A 19965-nucleotide genomic window follows, 5' to 3' on the forward strand; every position below is an offset into this window, starting at 1 on the left:
TCAAAGTGCTGCTGATTCCAACACCTCCAGCGATTTAGTCTCAGTGTCTTTGATAGATACAACCACTCTCACTCTCTTAGAAGAAATCAGTGGGAGCCAGTACAGAGGCTGTAATCACAGACATGAAACACTGTTACAACATACACATACTCTAATACTATACAGCAACATCGTTCTTAGACTACAACTTTAATAGTCTGTGCAAATACATACTGTATATTACCATCTATAAGCCGACCCCCTAGATAAGCCGACCCCCAAACTTGACCCTTAAAATCAGTGTCAAAATGGTATGTTTCTTACATTAGCCGATCCCCCGCGATGGGGTCCTAATCCTGGCAAACACCGACCACAGACAACTGGCAGTTATCAATAATTATATCTTTGGTCCACATTATTCAAAGAATTCACAATCTTATTGTGTCTACTCATGCATTGAAATGAAGTGTAGTTGACAGAAAATGGATAATATATTTTGTTTCGCTAAATATCATACTTATTGTAGCTGGACGATCACATGTCAACAAACTGGCTTGCTTATTTTACCCCATTCCATGTGCGTACAACTTCCGCTTACCAGGTTTGTGAGGGTATGTTTTTTCTCCAACCGCGATAGCCAATTTCACATCATATTATCAACAATCACGAACTGATTACCGCCTCGTTTTCCATGGACTGCTAGTTTACAGTAACATCGGTAAAAATGTGTGAATTTAAATGGCTTGCATATTTTACCCCATTCCATGTGCGTACAACTTCCGCTTACCACGTTCATGAGGGTCCATATAACCTAAGTGTTGATTATATATATTTAATATTTATAGAACAAAAACTGTAATTAAAATTACGCAATGCTAAGATATATTTCTTTTGGGTTACATAATAGTGTTCTGTATTAAATTTTACTGATGACTGCGTCCGAATTCATCCTGTTATATTATTGTGCATGTTTGAACTTGATCGCCAGGAAACGAGTGCACAGCTGATTGCTATTTCCGGCTCAAATACAGACGGTAATCTTAATCCCTGCAAATAATACAATGCCCAGCAAAATCAACTTTGAACTTAAAAGGTAAATAATCTTGTCTAGTGATGTTTCATTGCAAATTTTATGTCTTTACTAACAAGGTTGTCTTCTGTTGTTTGTTCACGCGAAGTGATACGATGTTGTTTTCTTACCCCTGGAAAAAAGTTTGACGGAATTGTAACTCATAGATAAGCCGACCCCCTTCTACAGACTGCTTTTTATCCTCAACATTCTGCTTATAGACGGTAATATACGGTAAGTTAAATAGAAACAAGCAACATTGTAAGAGAAGGAGCCCCAGTGAGGTCGAAAAACCAGACATTCTTCCTTTAGGTAACGGCATGGTAAGGGCTGGAAGGAAGCAAAATATGGTTCAGGGACAGTGAGACAGACTAATATCGACCCCTGCATTTACAGATGATAGATGTCAGTAGACTAGTATTTTCCAAAGTGATAAATAACATATGTTACATTTGACCACTTTCTAAATGGCATTGTGTAGTCATTTTTGTAGCCAAAACCTTTCCAACTTTCCTTGAGGCAAATACAGGGTACTACTTCTATTTTTATTGTGAGAAATAGTTCAAGTGTCTTTCAAGTCTCATGGTGATATCAGATGAGAATGACATCACACTACAAACAAGGTCACAGCTGAAGATTGTTGAAATCATTGAACAACGTGGTTTTCTACGACAGTGATCATGATGAGTGCATTTCTGAAGGGAAGCTATAGAGGATTAAGAAATAACAGGAGTGCTGTACATTTTGTATGAAACTTGTGTGGCAATTAATGCATTACACTCACTGTTGCCCACTAAATACAATAACTCTGAACTCATTTAGTAAAATCAGTATGTACATCAGTACATCTTATAGAGACATGGATGGCCTTCACTATCTAGGGGTACCGGGGATGTAAAGGTGTTAAACATGCCTTTGTCATGTCACTTTGTGGCTTTGATATTATGAGCACTACTCTTATAATAAGCAAATTCTAACCATTACAAGGAAAAAGAAGCACATGTGATAGTCTACCTTCTGGGCCTTGGCTGACAGTTTAACTTTGTCCAATCCATCAATGATGATGAGAACATTGCGTGTCTGTGATGATGCCTGCTCCAGCGTCTGCTGCAACAGCTGCATCATCTCTTGTACATTCTTCCCTCCAGACTTCTCTGTCCCAGAGCTGCTCTCTTCTCCTGAGAGACAGAATGCCACTTCATCTTTCAGATGCTTCAATATCTCCAAGGGTGCTACAACAGTCAATGTATATTATGTGAGTTGGGAGTTAATGACTCTTTAAAAGAGAAACAAAGTTCCAGTCACCCTTGTTTAGTCTCTAATTTCTGAAGTCTAACCTGTGTGTGCACAGTAATTAGTCCTCTGGGTGAAATAGCATCACTGTCAGAGGTTACATTGGGAACTGATACTATTTCTGTGAAATCAGACTATCACTGCTAAATTCAAGAAAAAGCACAAAAGTTTGTGCATGTTAAAATTAAAACACATCAAAATGGATATCATGGTTGAACTAATGAGTGGTGTAACAGTATATTTTTGTTTGTTTAATATAATATTAATGCAAATGCTGTCAATTATTAATGTACCATGACACGGAAATCCCCATGAATCTATTCTAACATTGAGGCATGTGGTGAGAGAGACAGAGGTTGATTGGGACCTAGCCTAGCCCAGAGACCAATGGTCAGACAGGCATAGAGATAGAGTGCAACAGACCTGTTCTCACCAAAATCCTCATAGTGAGACACCCATAGGTTGTTGGGGTCTAGTCTAACCTTGATACCCATGGTGAGACAAACTGAAGTTCCCAAGAGCCTACTGTAACCCTGACTCACAATCACTGTCAGGTGCACAGCCGATGAAGTGGTAGGCAACAATCAATCCTTTTTCTTCCTCTCTCAGCTTAGGTATCCAGCAGCTCAGTAGGGCTGACTTGCCACTCCCAGCTGGACCACACACCATCACCCGTGGATTGTCATCTGCATACAATAAGCACATGCATCAAACAGTGACTCTCCAAGCAATGACACACATTGTGAGACAGACACTATCCTCACCACACCACATGCGCACCTGTATATTGTCAACCTGCATACATCAATCACATGCATCAAACAGTGACACACCCAGTAATGACACACACTGTGAGGCAGACACTATCCTCTACACACCACATGCGTATCCTTGGACTGTCAACTGCTTACATCAATCACATGCATCAAACAGTGACACTCCCTGCAATGACATACACTGTGAGGCAGACACTATCCTCTACACACCACATGCGTATCCGTGGACTGTCAACTGCTTACATCAATCACATGCATCAAACAGTGACACTCCCAGCAATGACATACACTGTGAGGCAGACACTATCCTCTACACACCACATGCGTATCCGTGGACTGTCAACTGCTTACAACAATCAGATGCATCAAACAGTGACACTCCCAGCAATGACATACACTGTGAGGCAGACACTATCCTCTACACACCACATCATTATCCGTGGACTGTCAACTGCTTACAACAAACGTGCATCAAACAGTGACACTCCCAGCAATGACATACACAAGGCTGCACTCAGCAATATTCCAGCTATATGGCGGTCTGTAAATAAACGAGCCTGGACCAGACAACAGTGACCAACACACTCCCAGCAATGACATACACTGTGAGGAGTAAGTGAGTGAGTTTATATCGATTCCTATTTTAAGACTTTAGGCTGCACTCAGCAATATTCCAGCTAGATGGCGGTCTGTAAATAAAGCGAGTCTGGACCAGACAATCCAGTGATCAACAGCATGAGAATCGATTATGTATCGCGATGCGATATGCGTATCGTGACCTTAAAATCGTGAGAACCGATGCATCGTGACACCCCTAGTGGACCAAGTCAGCGAGCCTGACCACCCGATCCCGTTAGTCGCCTCTTACGACGAGCACAGTCACCTTTTGTGGCAAGCATGGGTTGCTGAGGACCTATTCTACCCCGGATCTTCACGGGTCCACTGTGAGGAAGACACTATCTTCTACACACATGCGTACCCATGGATTGTCAACTGCTTACAACAAGCATATGCATCATTCCTAGAATCATGCTTTTACAATCTGTCCTTTACATGCAACAAGAACATGGATCTTGCACTGAGTATCTCCTGGTCAAAGTCCACAACATACAACAAGCAAAAGCATCATTCATAGTGCTACTACCAGATTGTCCTCTTTACACACAACAAGCTCATGCACTGTACCTCGAGCAACTCATGGTGAACATACATATTTTTCCTTATCCTGACTCATGCTTATTGCTTGTCTTCTTCTTCTTGCGAACATAGTGGAACACGTGTATCTCCCAATTGAAGTTCCCTTCAATTAAAAAATCACTAATTAGCACTCACCACGAGTTACCTCCCTTACACAAGCGGGAACGAGGGTGCCACCTCAACCCATGTGCCTCACTCCCTCCTTCTTCGCCCAGTGAGCTGGACGTGAGAGCACCTGTGTCTCCCAACACACTATATCCTTTATTTAGTTTAGTACCTCTTATATTCATTTATAGAGGTGTAACTAGTATCCTTATTCAACTTGCATTGATTATTAGTCGTGTTTCTGCTGTTTTATTCACGGTTCGCCGTGTTTGTTCAGCAGTTTACATTAATGAGAATCTGCACAGGTTGTAAACTACGTTATTCCGCTACCGATCCACATTTAAAATGCCCTAGTTGCATTACTCCATGTTCTATTGTTTCTCGTTGTAAATTATGTATTAATTTACCAATTTCTGCCTTTGATAAATATTTATGTTCCATTTTGAGACGGAAGGCAGATAAATCTCGGAAACAATCTTCAGTCATGGCTAATAGATCGGAGTCAGATATATCCTGGGTTACCTTCAGGGGATAAGCGTGGGATGCAGTCCTTCATCACAGTCTAAGACTAGAAGAGCTTCCACGTCGTCTCAACGTACGCTCCGAACCCCCAGGTCTACAGCTTCGTCAAAAGGGAAATCCACGAAGGCTACTAAAAAACTTTGCTTCTGATATTCAAATTATGTTTATATGATGATGACATTCCGATTATCATTCCAGATGTACGTCATAAGAAGTGACTAGTATCGGCTACCGTCACTTCAGCGCAGATCAACAAGCAACCAGAGATGCCTATGCTGACGCCGGAGATTATAACTGAGGGTCCTGTCACTATCACAGAGAGGACACCCTCAACGCCAGCGCAGACCATCTCAGACGACCTGGTCAACCAAATCATGAGACTGATGGAGGACCGTTACGGTTTACAGAGGCCCCAGAGCCGCGGGCCCCAGAGCCCAACCCATAATAAGTCATACAGGGCCCCAGAGCCCGCCTTGGCTTCGCGTAGGGCCCCAGAGCCCACAAACGCGCCTCCGCGAAGGGCAACCCAGCCCGTAGCGAACGCTTCGCTAAGGAAGTCCCAGGCAGCCTCCGCGAAGGAGCTAGAGCCTCACTAGTTGCGAGGGACATCGCGGAGAAGGAGCGCTTCGCCGAGCCCACACCCTGTAGAACACAGAGGTCGTTCGCGAAGCAAGCGCTCATATATTGAGGAACATCGCGGAGAAGGAGCGCTTCGGCGAGCCCACACCCTGTATAACACAGAGGTCGTTCACGAAGTAAGCGCTCATATATTGATCGGACTCTAGACACTTCGCTAAGGAAGTCCCAGGCAGCCCGGCGAAGGATAGATTGAGGGACATCGGCGGAGAAGATCGTGCCGAGCCCACACCCTGTAGAACACAGAGGTCGTTCGCGAAGCAAGCGCTCATATATTGATCGGACTCTGACTCGATACTTTCGCAAAGGTCGCGAAGGCTAAGTGGCTCCAAGTCTACTTCAACCAGAAGATCTAGAAGGGATACTTCGAGATCTTCGCGAAGTCCCTGGTGTTCTTGGAGGTAGTCTCCTCCAAGGTCTCCATATACTAGCCACTCGTCATATATAGCCACTCGTCAGTCCGTTCAAGACATTCGCATGAGTTGTCTATCAACTGTATGCCATATGCCGTCTACAAGCCTACGCGAAGACAATTGCACAGGCTATTTACAACACAGAACGTTGCTGTATTATTTTATCAACAGATGAAGAGCCTAATTAAGGATCTTCAAGCCGACTACCTACATCAAGGGCATCAACGACGTTTCGTAGACCTTCACAGGAATCAACATTTCCATATAGATTGCTAGGTATGCAATCCCGGACTACGATACGATTATCTACATGCGTGACCATTACGCAGATCTGCAGACAATTCAATAACGAAATTGAACAGCAGCCTTGTTACAGCGAGTAAAACTCATAATCGTCAACGATTTCCTGAGAAGAAATATGTACAACAAGTTCAGCTTTAACAGTCTACAAGCTGACAACTTGCAAGTTTTATTGAACCTTATATAAGGAAGTCGGAATTATCTTCAAGACTGAAATTACTTTCACGACAGCCTGGAAAATAACCTACCCAGCATTAATATTACAGAGCGAGGTATTTCGCGCCGGAGGTTTCGCGTGTTTACTATTAACCCTCGAAACACGTGGTCACTCGGGTAACTTCGGGAAGCTACGGGGAAGACCGACGATTGTTCTAATATCAACGTCGGCACTATATTATACAAGGTTCCTTTTCCTGCTACACCGGTGACATCACAGCGCGGGTACTCTACAGAATCAAAATGCCTTGTTCTGATTGGACCGAGATGGACAACACCCTACGCAGAGGTCGATCATAGTTCACAGTTCAAGACATAGGTTGCTAGTGACAACAATATATCAGTGAACGAGCAAGCCTCCTTACAGTCCAGCTAATCTGAACCTTCATGATTGGGCTGCCTTCTTGAGGTTAGAGACCTCCCCTGTCAAGTAAGGACGAGGGCATGGCAGTCAGGCGTTTTTTTTACATAAACCCTTGGTTGTGCACCTACATCGTCAAGGACTTCGCAGTGAATTTACCTCGACGACGGGATACAAGTGGATCCAAATCCATAACGTCTCAGATTACAGTCGAATTCATCATCAAGCTACTAACACAACTAGATGGTTAGTAAACCTACTTAAGTTGGACCTAGAACCTTCGCAAGATCTGCTAATTCTAGGTTTTTGATTTGTAATGGCGCAGAATCGTATAATTGAACCGGAGGACCATGGATCAAGATCCAACAGTCATTTCCACAAGCCTTACTATCTCCGCTACCACTACGACAGTGGCAGAGCCTGTTGGGGTTACGCACTTCAGCTCAAGACATGACAGGCAGAGGCAGACTACAATTACATCCGTTACAAGTCATCATCAATTCGCATCTAGACGAATCTCTACCGTTCAATTTACCGGTTCAGGTCAAACCTCATCTACTATGGTGGACCAAGAGATCGAATGTTTGAATAGACGTCTCGTTAATAGAGCTGGAATCGATAACACTTCTCTACGTAGATGTGTCACTACAAGGTTGGGGAGCCCATCTTGCCAACAGGACGGCATCAGGGCTATGAGCAATCAAGAGAGCAAATTACACATAAATCTGCTAGAGATGCAAGCAGTAATAAACGCGTTAATGCACTGGAGCAACTTACTACAGTATACCCAGTGGATGATTCACACAGTCAATTCGACAGTGGCGTTTTATGTGAACAAACTAAGCTCAACCAGGTCCCCGAACCTATCGACTATATGTTTTCAATTGTTCAATTTAATCGACAATCTCAACATACATGTCAGAGCATATCACATTCCAGGAGCTAAGAATGTGATAGCAGATGCTCTCTCTCGGCCACACATACCATCGCCGACAGAATGAATGCTCCATACAGAGATATTCACTCAAATTATCAAGGAAATAGGAACTACACTAATAGACCTATTTGCCACTCGATTCAACAAACAACTGACAACATTCGTATCGCCAGTTCCAGACCCACTAGCATTGGCAACAGACGCACTAAGCATATCGTGGGAAGGACTCAACGCGTACGCTTTTCCGCCACCAGCGTTAATCTCACAAGTTTACTCAAAATCAGTCAACGCAGAGCCTCCATCTGAATTTGGTCGGCCTACTGACCAGCTTGTAGAACGTGGTTTCCAACTCTTATTCAAGAAATCGGACAACCAATTCTACATCTTACAGAGTGCTCGAATCTGTTAATACATCCCGCACACCAAACAAGCGCACGGAAAGCCAGAAATATTCCAACTTCACGTATGGATTGTATCAGGCGTGTCTGAATAACAAGTTATTCAGCCAGAGCGCAAAGCAGTCTAGCTTGCCCCGTAACTCAACTTGCAACTTAACGATGACAAATGGCACAGTTTTGTCAATTATGCTGACAAGGATGGCACTAGATAGCTACTCATTTGTCACTTAGACTCAGACTAAGATTTTAAAAGGCTCAACTTGTCCACCTATCGAGCTCTCATAACAAGAGCTTAACCTAATACGAGCTCATTGATATTAAACGGAAGAGCACGCTCCAACATCTGAATATACACTTGCTGATATACTTGGACCCCATGATACAATGAACGATGGCCAGTAAGTGAAAATATATCTCCACCGAGGAGCCAAACAGGAGGGAAAAATTCAAGAGATTTATTTCCTCTATACTGAATCCGTACTACTATCTCCTTTTGGATCAGAACTGTCATACTACGTGCCTACAAGACTGCAGGACTCGACCCTCCAAGAGCTTCTAATCCTCATGATATTAGATAACATCTACACTTGCTCTACCGAGCGATTGAAATACCATAATGGAGGGTTAATTCCGATATGGTGTTTGCCAACCACTATCTGAGAGATATCACCACCGAGGACGTCTCAGGTATCCACCAATTCGGTCCCATGGTCCTCGCACAACAGTTGACAGTTCCTCGGAGAAGATAAGTCAATCTTACAGATATCTACTTATCTTATAACAGTACTAAATAGCTACATGCTATATATATTTTGCTTAAGTTCTTTTATTATCTTAAGCTCAGTACTATGGTTATTATATCATACAATATATAAGCTAACAACTCTACGGAGTTTGTTATTATATATTTAGCTTAAGTTAATCATATCTTAAGCTCAGTACTATGGTTACATTATAAATGTATTAGCTAACAAACTCTACAGAGTTTTTGCTATTATATATGTAGCTTAAGTTAATTATATCTTAAGCACAGTACTATACTCATATCATAAAAATATATTAGCTAACAAACTCTACAGAGTTTTTGCTATTATATATGTAGCTTAAGTTTATTCATATCTTAAGCTCAGTACTATGTTTATATCATATAAGTATATTAGCTAACAAACTCTAAATAGTTTTTTGCTATTATATATTTAGCTTAAGTTTCATCATATTTTAAGCATTATGGTTACATTATAACATGTATTAGCTAACAAACTCTACGGAGTTTTTGCTATTATATATGTAGCTTAAGTTTATTCATATCTTAAGCTCAGTACTATGGTTATATCATATAAGTATATTAGCTAACAAACTCTAAAGAGTTTTTTGCTATTATATATTTAGCTTAAGTTTCATCATATCTTAAGCATTATGGTTACATTATAAAATGTAATAGCTAACAAACTCTACGGAGTTTTTTGGCTATTTAGGTAGCTTAAGTTAATTATATCTTAAGCACAGTACTATACTCATATCATAAAATATATTAGCTAACAAACTCTACGAAGTTTTGCTATTATATATATAGCTTAAGTTTTATTCATATCTTAAGCTTAGTACTATGTTTACTTTATAAAAGTATATTAGCTAATAAACTCTAAGGAGTTTTTTGCTATTATATATTTAGCTTAAGTTTTATCATATCTTAAGCTTAGTACTATGTTTATATCATAAAAGTATTTTAGCTAACAAACTCTAAGGAGTTTATGCTATCATATTAACAAGCTTAAGTCTATTAGTCTTAAGCTTTGTATTAATGTTATATATACTTTTATCATAATAAGTAAATTGTAATAACCTTTATATGGCAGCTGATAAGTTAGCAGAAGGAATTCATCAGTTCAGTGCCTTTATGAAGTTCCCATAGGGTTATTACAATCATCACAGTTCAAATCACTAATTATTAAAATCCAAAGTATTATATATTCCCACCTCCTTTTCCGTCGGATTCTACATGCAATAAGCATGAGTCAGGATAAGGAAAAATATGTAATTTTTAGAGTAAAATTGATATTTTATACTTATCCTGACTCATGAGGTAAGCCCTCCCATCCTCCCCACATAACACTTTGGATTTCCCTAAAAATTCAAGTGTTGGGCTCAGTATATGAGGAGAGAGTGAGGCACATGGGTTGAGGTGGCGCCCTCGTTCCCGCGCTTGTGTAAGGGAGGTAACTCGTGGTGAGTGCTAATTAGTGATTTTTTAATTGAAGGGAACTTCAATTGGGAGATACACGTGTTCCACTATGTTCACAAGAAGGAGAAGACAAGCAATAAGCATGAGTCAGGATAAGTATAAAATATCAATTTTACTCTAAAAATTACATATATAGAACGTCATACTAGTGCATTTGGATGTTTTGTATTGAACGAGAAGATGTCTTCGAACTCGTTGTTTCTCTGCTCCCATGAATGCACTAGTATGACATTCTATATTTATTATGTAGCCTCTTATCTTGCATTAATCTGTTACTTAATAAAACAAATCATAGCGTAGCGGTAGAGGTTCAATACGGAATCTGGCGTGCAATACGGAATTTGACCACTTCATTCGTATTGCACCCCTGTACTATCCTAAGTTTACATGGGTATATAATAAAAGACAAGAAGCATCAGCATCATCCAAAGTGCTACTCCCTGAGTCAATCTTCTTTACACAACAAAATGAAACAACAGAAATGTAACAATGGAAACAAAACATTGGCAGTAGTTTGTTATTCACTTTTATGAGAAAAGCTTTCACTTTGTTTTGTTACAATTCTGTACAATTTCTGACCGGTCGGATCATTAGTTTGGGTGTTCTACAGAGTCTCACCTGCATTTATCACATTTTCCTTGAGATACTTGAAGTACTTATCACCACCCACATACAGACTTGACCTAGTGGCAGCGAAAGCATCATGATGTGCCTTGGCCTTCTCTCGGGGAGACTGGGAGCTGGATGTGTCCAGCAGCAGCGCGTTGTTGAGGTGTTCCCATACACCAGCAAACATGAACTCTGCAGCCTGTAATGAAGGGAGGGGCCAGTGAGTGAGCAAGTGGGAACTACTATACACCATACATCCATGTGATATCTGCCATTGTGAATGAATATGGATATTTCCATAAGGGACTTTCAACATAATAAATTAGGAGAGATTATCTATATTTTCCAGTTGGAAGTAGGTTCTGACACTGATTGCCTATATTTTTATTCTGAATATATGTAAGAAAATAATGTCATCATTCTCTCAGCAACAGATACATCAGTTCAGTAAGTCTATTGTAAGAATAATTTCACAGAAAAACAGTTTGTGATGTCATCATGGTCACAAACAATGGATGAAATTATCTATTTGCAACATTGCAATCCTAGTTTTTGTAGCTGCTGACCCATGAAGGTCCAGGTTAAAATATTGATCTTCAGTAACCCATGCTTGTCGTAAGAGGCGACTAACGGGATTAGGTGGTCAGGCTCGCTGACTTGGTTGACACATGTCATCGGGTTCCCCAATCGATGCTCATGCTGTTGATCACTGGACTGTCTAGTCCACACTCGATTATTTACAGACCACCGCCATATAGCTGGAATATTGCTGAGTGCAGCGTAAAACTAAACTCACTCACTCATTCATTGTAGCTGCTATGGACCTACCTCGTCATAAACAATCAAAACCAAATGAAACTATCTGCAACCCATAGTTAATCAACAGAGATCAAAAACATGATGTGATACTTGCTGAAATAAGTTCCCCTATATTGAAACCAGAAAAGGTAATACAAGTCTGTACTCACCTCTGCAGGGGTACTGTATTTCATCTGAACTCCAAGAGTCTGAAATTATGAACATATTATAGCAAAATAATTACCCATGAAGATCCAGGTTAGAATTGGTCTTCAGCAACCCATGCTTGTGGTAAAAGGTGACTAATGGGATCAGACCTGCTGACTAGGTTGACACATGTAATCATATCCCAGTTGTGTAGATCGATGCTCATGCTGTTGATCACTGAATTGTCTGGTCCAGACTCAGTTATTTACAGACTGCCGCCATATAGCTGGAATATTGCTGAGTGCGGTATTAAAAACAGACAAACAAACAAACAAAAACTAAAATAGTAGACCAAGTAACACTAGCATAATATGAGATCTCAATAAACAAACATGAATAATATTTAGTTTTAGGATACTAAAGTTAACTGATAGGGGAAGTTGATTCTACTTTCGGAATTGGGATTATAATTTGTATGTCGTATAAATTATATATCCATGATCTAAGTTATATTTGGTATTAAACTTTCTTAGTAAAGACAAGATTCGGCTTAGTCCCAGTTGGTAATCACAAATATAACACTTGTTACAATACACATTACCACTTTCTAAAAGGAATTTTGTGTTCATAACCCTCGGGCTGTACCTGTTTACACTTGTGAGTGAGTAAAAATTTGACTTCACTTCGGGCAGTATTTCAGCCATATAGTGACGAGAAAAGTTGTACATTCACAATAAATACAAGTAGTTAATAACCAGTCATCGACGGACTGTAAAATAACTAGTGTATCACAAAAAGAGTTAAAACTAGCTAGCATATATCTTTAAAAGTATGAAAACTATTTTAGACAATACAATGTAAAAATGTGCTATTGATCGCTAACAACTGAAGGTAGATCACCATACTAAGGACCATGGGGCCTCACGGTGCCTTTGCTACCTGCATGGACCCTAGCTAGATTTACACCATCCCTTCAGCTGCTGGTGATTGTAGGCAAATTTAGCCACAAATTAAAATGACAATAATACTACGAGTAAAAATGTGGAAGATTACAATTTACTTCGAATGTTTTGGTACTTACATATCCTTTCAGGAGGACAATAATTTTACGGTACTTCAACCTCCCTTGAGGATACCGCCATGTTTACATGAGAGAGGTACAAAAAGTATGTGATTTTGAACACCAGTTGTTGGACTTTTGTGGAAACATCAGTGGCTTAATTGGTCATATTTTTTACTGTGTGTGCTTGCAGTTAGGTGGGTCACTCTGAAAATGAGGGTTCACATCCTAGATGGGAGTCAACAAAAAAAAGGACTTGAATCTGCACTTTGTATTTCATCCTAAATACAACATGTCACATTTGACCACTTTCAAAAAGGTGCATTCATAAATCTACAATTCCCTACCTTACAAATGTTTTCTGCAGCTTTGCACTAATTACTTATATGTTCATTAGTACATAACACACCTTGTCCCTTGTTTCCTCAACTCTCTGTTTCAGATCATCCATGAGTTGAACAGATTCTGAATTCTCAGCAGAGAACTTGAAAACTTGTTTTTTATCTCCACGTGTCTCCCCCTCTGCTCTCTTCATGTCATCGTATCCCTGGCAACAAAGACAACCCACTCTACAGAAGATGTCCTTATATTATTGTTCTCTCAACACAAATAAGAAAATCTACAGATGACCTATCCACTGCTCTAGAAACACAAATAACCTACACTTTCTAAAGACATCTTCATAGTATTCATACATTTTGGAAAATGAAAATAACAATCTCTACAGAGTATGTCATTGCTTTAGAAACACAAATAACCCACTCTATAGAGTGAGTGAGTAAAGTTTTATGCCACTTTTAACATTATCACTGCGGGAACACCAGAAATGGGCTTCACACATTGTACCCATGTGGGGAAATGAAACTTGGGTCTTCGGTGTGACGAGCAAACGCTTTACCGCTAGGCTACCCCACACTACAAAGGTAGTCATCATGACTCAAACATTCAAGGTACCTCCTTTGGGTTAGGTACGAGTGAGTCACTTCGTTAAGTGATTTTCTTTGTTTTGCATATATTAAGACTGCGTGTAAATCTTGTTTGTAGTAAGAGTAAGTGGTGGTGTAAATTTTCAGTAGGTGGAATATAAAAGAGTATTTCTTTTCAGATCTGTCTGTTACCTTATCCCTGAAGCAAATGATGGCAGGCATGGCACCCGGGCTGTTGAGGTGTCCGTGGAGGAATTCCATCTCCGTCACACTCTTGCCCCGGTGACCGTCCAGCCAGGGGTAGCGCTGGATTGCATTGTCAATGTTCTTTTGAAGTGCTCCATCATTCTTGCCAAACCACCCATACCGCTTATGAAATAAAACAAGTATCACAATTATTAACTGGTAGTTTGAAACACTCTGTGTTATGATCTTCACAGAGCTGTATGGTACAGACTTCTCTATTTGAATTATAGGTACATCATATCCCTTCTAAACACTGCTGTGTTCTTCTGTCCAGCTAACCTAGTAGACTCTCCCAACAAGCATCAGACACACGACCACACAGAGGCAAGGAGGGATTTACTTCAAAACTTCATGTGGTTTGGCTAGGAGACAATGAGTGTGTCCATTTAGAAAAACATATCATTTTATACTTATCCTGACTAATTCTTACTAATTTCTTATCTCTTCATTCTCCCAAAATGTGGTGGAAACGTCCTGTGATGATTATGTTCTTGTCGTTTATGTGGGGGTACCACCACCTGTTTGGTGAAAAATAGGAGTAAATCTTATATGATTTAGTGGATTTGATAAGACTTGAGCAGAATTGATTCAAGCTCATCTTGAAATGATTCTTGTGTTAATGGGAAACAAAACTCTAACTTTCAATCATCCAGTCAGTGCCATTTTAATTAGCCAACGTAATTAACGGATGGCATCCTGGGTTTGGGACCAGCAAGGGAGAGCCTTGTTGAAAACTCACTGTAATCCCCTTTAAATTCCCATATTTGATCTTATTTGCTTATGAAAACCTTTCACCTTGCTAATTTGTACATGTGTGTTAATGTGTATGTTCAATTATGTACTTCAGTATACAGCAACAATAAGTTTGCAACAATAAAGTTTACTTACTGTACTCAAAACACCTACAACTCTAATATTTTCAGGCAAATTGCATACAGCAATTACTATGCCCTTCTTGTCATCCATGTTTTATTGTGTAAGCCCTACACTTGTGTACTTGTTGTCATTCACCATGTTGTACTGCTCCCTCTCTCACTACATCTCTAGCCTTGCACATGCTCCAATGGCAATCTGTGGGTCCTAGGGAGCTGACACGTCAGACTAGCAAACACCCCTTCATGATCCTTCCCTCATGATCCTTCCTGAACTGACACACCTTTACAAGCAAACACCACTTCATGGTCCTTCCTGAACTGACACATCTTTACAAACAAACATCCCTTCATGATCCTTCCCGAACTGACACATCTTTACAAGCAAACACCCTTCATGATCCTTCCTGAACTGACACACCTTTACAAGCAAACTGACACATCCTTTACTGACACATCTTTACAAGCAAACACCCTTCATGGTCCTTCCTGAACTGACACATCTTTACAAGCAAACATCCCTTCATGGTCCTTCCCGAACTGACACATCTTTACAAGCAAACACCCCTTCATGATCCTTCCTGAACTGACACATCTTTACAAGCAAACATCCCTTCATGATCCTTCCTGAACTGACACATCTTTACAAACAAACATCCCTTCATGATCCTTCCCGAACTGACACATCTTTACAAGCAAACATCCCTTCATGATCCTTCCCGAACTGACACATCTTTACAAACAAACACCCCTTCATGATCCTTCCTGAACTGACATCTTTACAAACACCAATTCATGATCCTTCCTGAACTGACACATCTTTACAAGCAAACATCCCTTCATGATCCTTCCCGAACTGACACATCTTTACAAGCAAACATCCCTTCATGATCCTTTCCGAACTGACACATCTTTACAAACAAACATCCCTTCATGATCCTTCCCTGAACTGACACATCTTTACAAGCAAACATCCCTTCATGATCCTTCCTGAACTGACACATCTTTACAAACAAACATCCCTTCATGATCCTTCCCGAACTGACACATCTTTACAAGCAAACATCCCTTCATGATCCTTCCCGAACTGACACATCTTTACAAACAAACATCCCTTCATGATCCTTCCGAACTGACACATCTTTACAGGCAAACATCCCTTCATGATCCTTCCTGAACTGACACATCTTTACAAGCAAACATCCCTTCATGATCCTTCCTGAACTGACACATCTTTACAAGCAAACACCCCTTCATGGTCCTTTCCGAACTGACACATCTTTACAAGCAAACATCCCTTCATGGTCCTTTCCTGAACTGACACATCTTTACAAGCAAACACCCCTTCATGGAACTGACACATCTTTCCTTCATTCCTTCCTGAACTGACACATCTTTACAAGCAAACACCCCTTCATGGTCCTTCCTGAACTGACACATCTTTACAAGCAAACATCCCTTCATGATCCTTCCTGAACTGACACATCTTTACAAGCAAAACATGGTCCCCTTCATGATCCTTCCGAACTGACACATCTTTACAAGCAAACATCCCTTCATGATCCTTCCTGAACTGACACATCTTTACAAGCAAACATCCCTTCATGGTCCTTTCCTGAACTGACACATCTTTACAAGCAAACATCCCTTCATGATCCTTTCCTGAACTGACACATCTTTACAAGCAAACATCCCTTCATGATCCTTCCCGAACTGACACATCTTTACAAGCAAACATCCCTTCATGATCCTTTCCGAACTGACACATCTTTACAAACAAACATCCCTTCATGATCCTTTCCCGAACTGACACATCTTTACAAGCAAACATCCCTTCATGATCCTTCCCGAACTGACACATCTTTACAAGCAAACATCCCTTCATGATCCTTCCGAACTGACACATCTTTACAAGCAAACACCCCTTCATGATCCTTCCTGAACTGACACATCTTTACAAACAAACATCCCTTCATGATCCTTTCCGAACTGACACATCTTTACAAGCAAACATCCCTTCATGATCCTTCCTGAACTGACACATCCTTTACTGACAAGCAAAACATCCCTTCATGATCCTTTCCGAACTGACACATCTTTACAAGCAAACATCCCTTCATGATCCTTCCTGAACTGACACATCTTTACAAGCAAACATCCCTTCATGATCCTTCCGAACTGACACATCTTTACAAGCAAACATCCCTTCATGATCCTTCCCAAACTGACACATCTTTACAAGCAAACATCCCTTCATGATCCTTTCCGAACTGACACATCTTTACAAGCAAACATCCCTTCATGATCCTTTCGAACTGACACATCCCTGACACATCTTTACAAGCAAACATCCCTTCATGATCCTCCTTCCTGAACTGACACATCTTTACAAGCAAACATCCCTTCATGATCCTTCCTGAACTGACACATCTTTACAAGCAAACATCCCTTCATGATCCTTCCTGAACTGACACATCTTTACAAGCAAACACCCCTTCATGGTCCTTCCTGAACTGACACATCTTTACAAGCAAACACCCCTTCATGGTCCTTCCTGAACTGACACATCTTTACAAGCAAACACCCCTTCATGGTCCTTTCCGAACTGACACATCTTTACAAGCAAACATCCCTTCATGATCCTTTCCAAACTGACACATCTTTACAAGCAAACATCCCTTCATGATCCTTTCTGAACTGACACATCTTTACAAGCAAACATCCCTTCATGATCCTTTCCGAACTGACACATCTTTACAAGCAAACATCCCTTCATGGTCCTTCCTGAACTGACACATCTTTACAAGCAAACATCCCTACATGATCCTTCCTGAACTGACACATCTTTACAATTACATGCAAACATCCCTTCATGATCCTTCCTGAACTGACACATCTTTACAAGCAAACACCCCTTCATGATCCTTCCTGAACTGACACATCTTTACAAGCAAACATCCCTACATGATCCTTCCTGAACTGACACATCTTTACAAGCAAACATCCCTTCATGATCCTTCCTGAACTGACACATCTTTACAAGCAAACATCCCTTCATGATCCTTTCCCAAACTGACACATCTTTACAAGCAAACATCCATACATGATCCTTCCTGAACTGACACATCTTTACAAGCAAACATCCCTACATGATCCTTCCTGAACTGACACATCTTTACAGGCAAACATCCCTACATGATCCTTCCTAAACTGACACATCTTTACAAGCAAACATCCCTTCATGATCCTTCCTGAACTGACACATCTTTACAAGCAAATACCACTTCATGATCCTTCCTGAACTGACACACCTTCACAAGCAAACACCCCTTCATGATCCTTCCTGAACTGACACATCTTTACAAGCAATTGTGTACATAACAATATTTAAAAATTATGCTTAAAAATTATGGGAAGGTGAGGGCAGGTCTTTGATTTTGTACATGACATGCAGGTGTGGTGTGGTGTGGTGTGTGGTGTGTGTGTGTGTGTGTGTGTGTGTGTGTGTGTGTGTGTGTGTGTGTGTGTGTGTGTGTGTGAGTGAGTGAGTGATGGGTGGGGTGGGGGTAGCCGACAGTCATGTCGCGCGGTCATGTCTTGACTGTATAGGGCCGCATCGCGGCTCTCGGCTAGGTGGGTAGGGGTTGGGGGGGTGGGGTGTGTGTCGTGGTCGTGGTAATTTCAAACCCGGACGGTAATTAAAACGACGACAACATATCAACTACACACCTGACCAAAGAAGCCCACGAACATATCTGATCTGTCCAGTTCCCGGAGACAGATGCTGACAGTCTGGGCGTCTTCAGCCGCCTCCGACGTGATTCCCCATCTCATATCCACAGCCACAAATTGAATTCCCCGCGAGTTGCACAGATGGTGAATCTGGGGAAAGTATTTCCGCGTTAGCTCCTCGCGTTCCTCCTCCATTCCTCCAAAGGGGGAGGAGAAAAATATCCGGCATGTTCGAGGGTCTTTTAGTTTGGTGGGGAGAGATGACATTTCACGCTTGCTTTAATCGATGGACACTGCACACGCGTCTGTGTATATTTAGCGTCCCTTGATACCTCCTTGGGTACTTGTAAAATAGTGATTCACGAAACGAATTTTGCCATCTCTCGTATTGAGAAATGAGAAAATACACATACACGTTGTTTGTAACACAGTTTCAGATGAAAGACACAGAGTGGATTATATCGTTACAATGTATATATCGTTACAATGTAACGATGGAAATGCAACATCGATTCTGGAAATGATCATGTTACACAAAGTGACCCTAATGCGGTTTATGTCCCTGTTGGGGTATGATACATGAGACATTATATGTAAGTCTGAAATAAATAGACTCCTTGTAGCATGTATTCGTATAAAAACCTAACTATTCAAACTTATAACCGTCTTTAAATATTTGACTGGTTTTCAGAAGTGGGTCAAAATACAACGCAACGAACATTGCATGCAAATTTATAAATCTAAGCAGGGAGAATAGAAGACGTTGCAGATTATCCCTAATCTAAGGGGCCGTTCATAATTTATATAACTGGTGTGTGTGTTTTGATGATAGTGATTTTTGTGGAGGAGGATGTACAATGTGAATGCCCCCCTGTACGAAATTAATGACCACCCCACCAGCACCCCACCCACCTAGTACATGTGTACACAATTGATTACCTCCTACTTCCCAAGAACAAAATGGGTGACCCCTTACAGTCAAAGTAATACATTGTGACCGGTCCCCAATACGTTCAAACGTAAGTCATATATATAGTAATAAACCGTCTTGTGTAAGAAAAGAAAGTAAACGAGGACGCATTCCTCTAAAGCAAAATAATTGACAACTATTTGACTGAAACAAAATCCAGC

General features: G+C 40.8%; 1 protein-coding gene across 1 annotated transcript; it reads right to left on the reverse strand.

The window, feature by feature from the left end:
* LOC124283732 (TPR repeat-containing protein DDB_G0287407-like) lies at nt 1-19164 on the reverse strand. Its single transcript, XM_046719755.1, has 8 exons — nt 18832-19164; nt 14177-14353; nt 13468-13605; nt 12022-12060; nt 11063-11252; nt 2884-3027; nt 2063-2280; nt 1-108 (listed from the first exon to the last, which is right to left on the reverse strand). Exons 1-8 carry the CDS (start codon nt 19099-19101, stop codon nt 1-3), a joined length of 1284 nt encoding a protein of 427 aa, XP_046575711.1. The 5' UTR covers nt 19102-19164.
* Between the last annotated feature and the right edge of the window lie 801 nt (nt 19165-19965).

Source organism: Haliotis rubra, unplaced genomic scaffold (assembly GCF_003918875.1).
Source record: "Haliotis rubra isolate DU_JTF1 unplaced genomic scaffold, ASM391887v1 Scf32, whole genome shotgun sequence".
Lineage (NCBI taxonomy): Eukaryota > Metazoa > Mollusca > Gastropoda > Lepetellida > Haliotidae > Haliotis > Haliotis rubra.

Bases quoted from the DNA above. Each gene is read 5' to 3' on its own strand.
- LOC124283732 (XM_046719755.1), bottom strand. From the start codon at position 19,101: ATGTCATCTCTCCCCACCAAACTAAAAGACCCTCGAACATGCCGGATA. The intron at 11,253-12,021 runs GTGAGTACAGAC...CCTTCATTACAG, and splicing joins AATACAGTACCCCTGCAGAG to GCTGCAGAGTTCATGTTTGC. The intron at 109-2,062 runs GTAGACTATCAC...CTGTGATTACAG, and splicing joins TGTCAGCCAAGGCCCAGAAG to CCTCTGTACTGGCTCCCACT.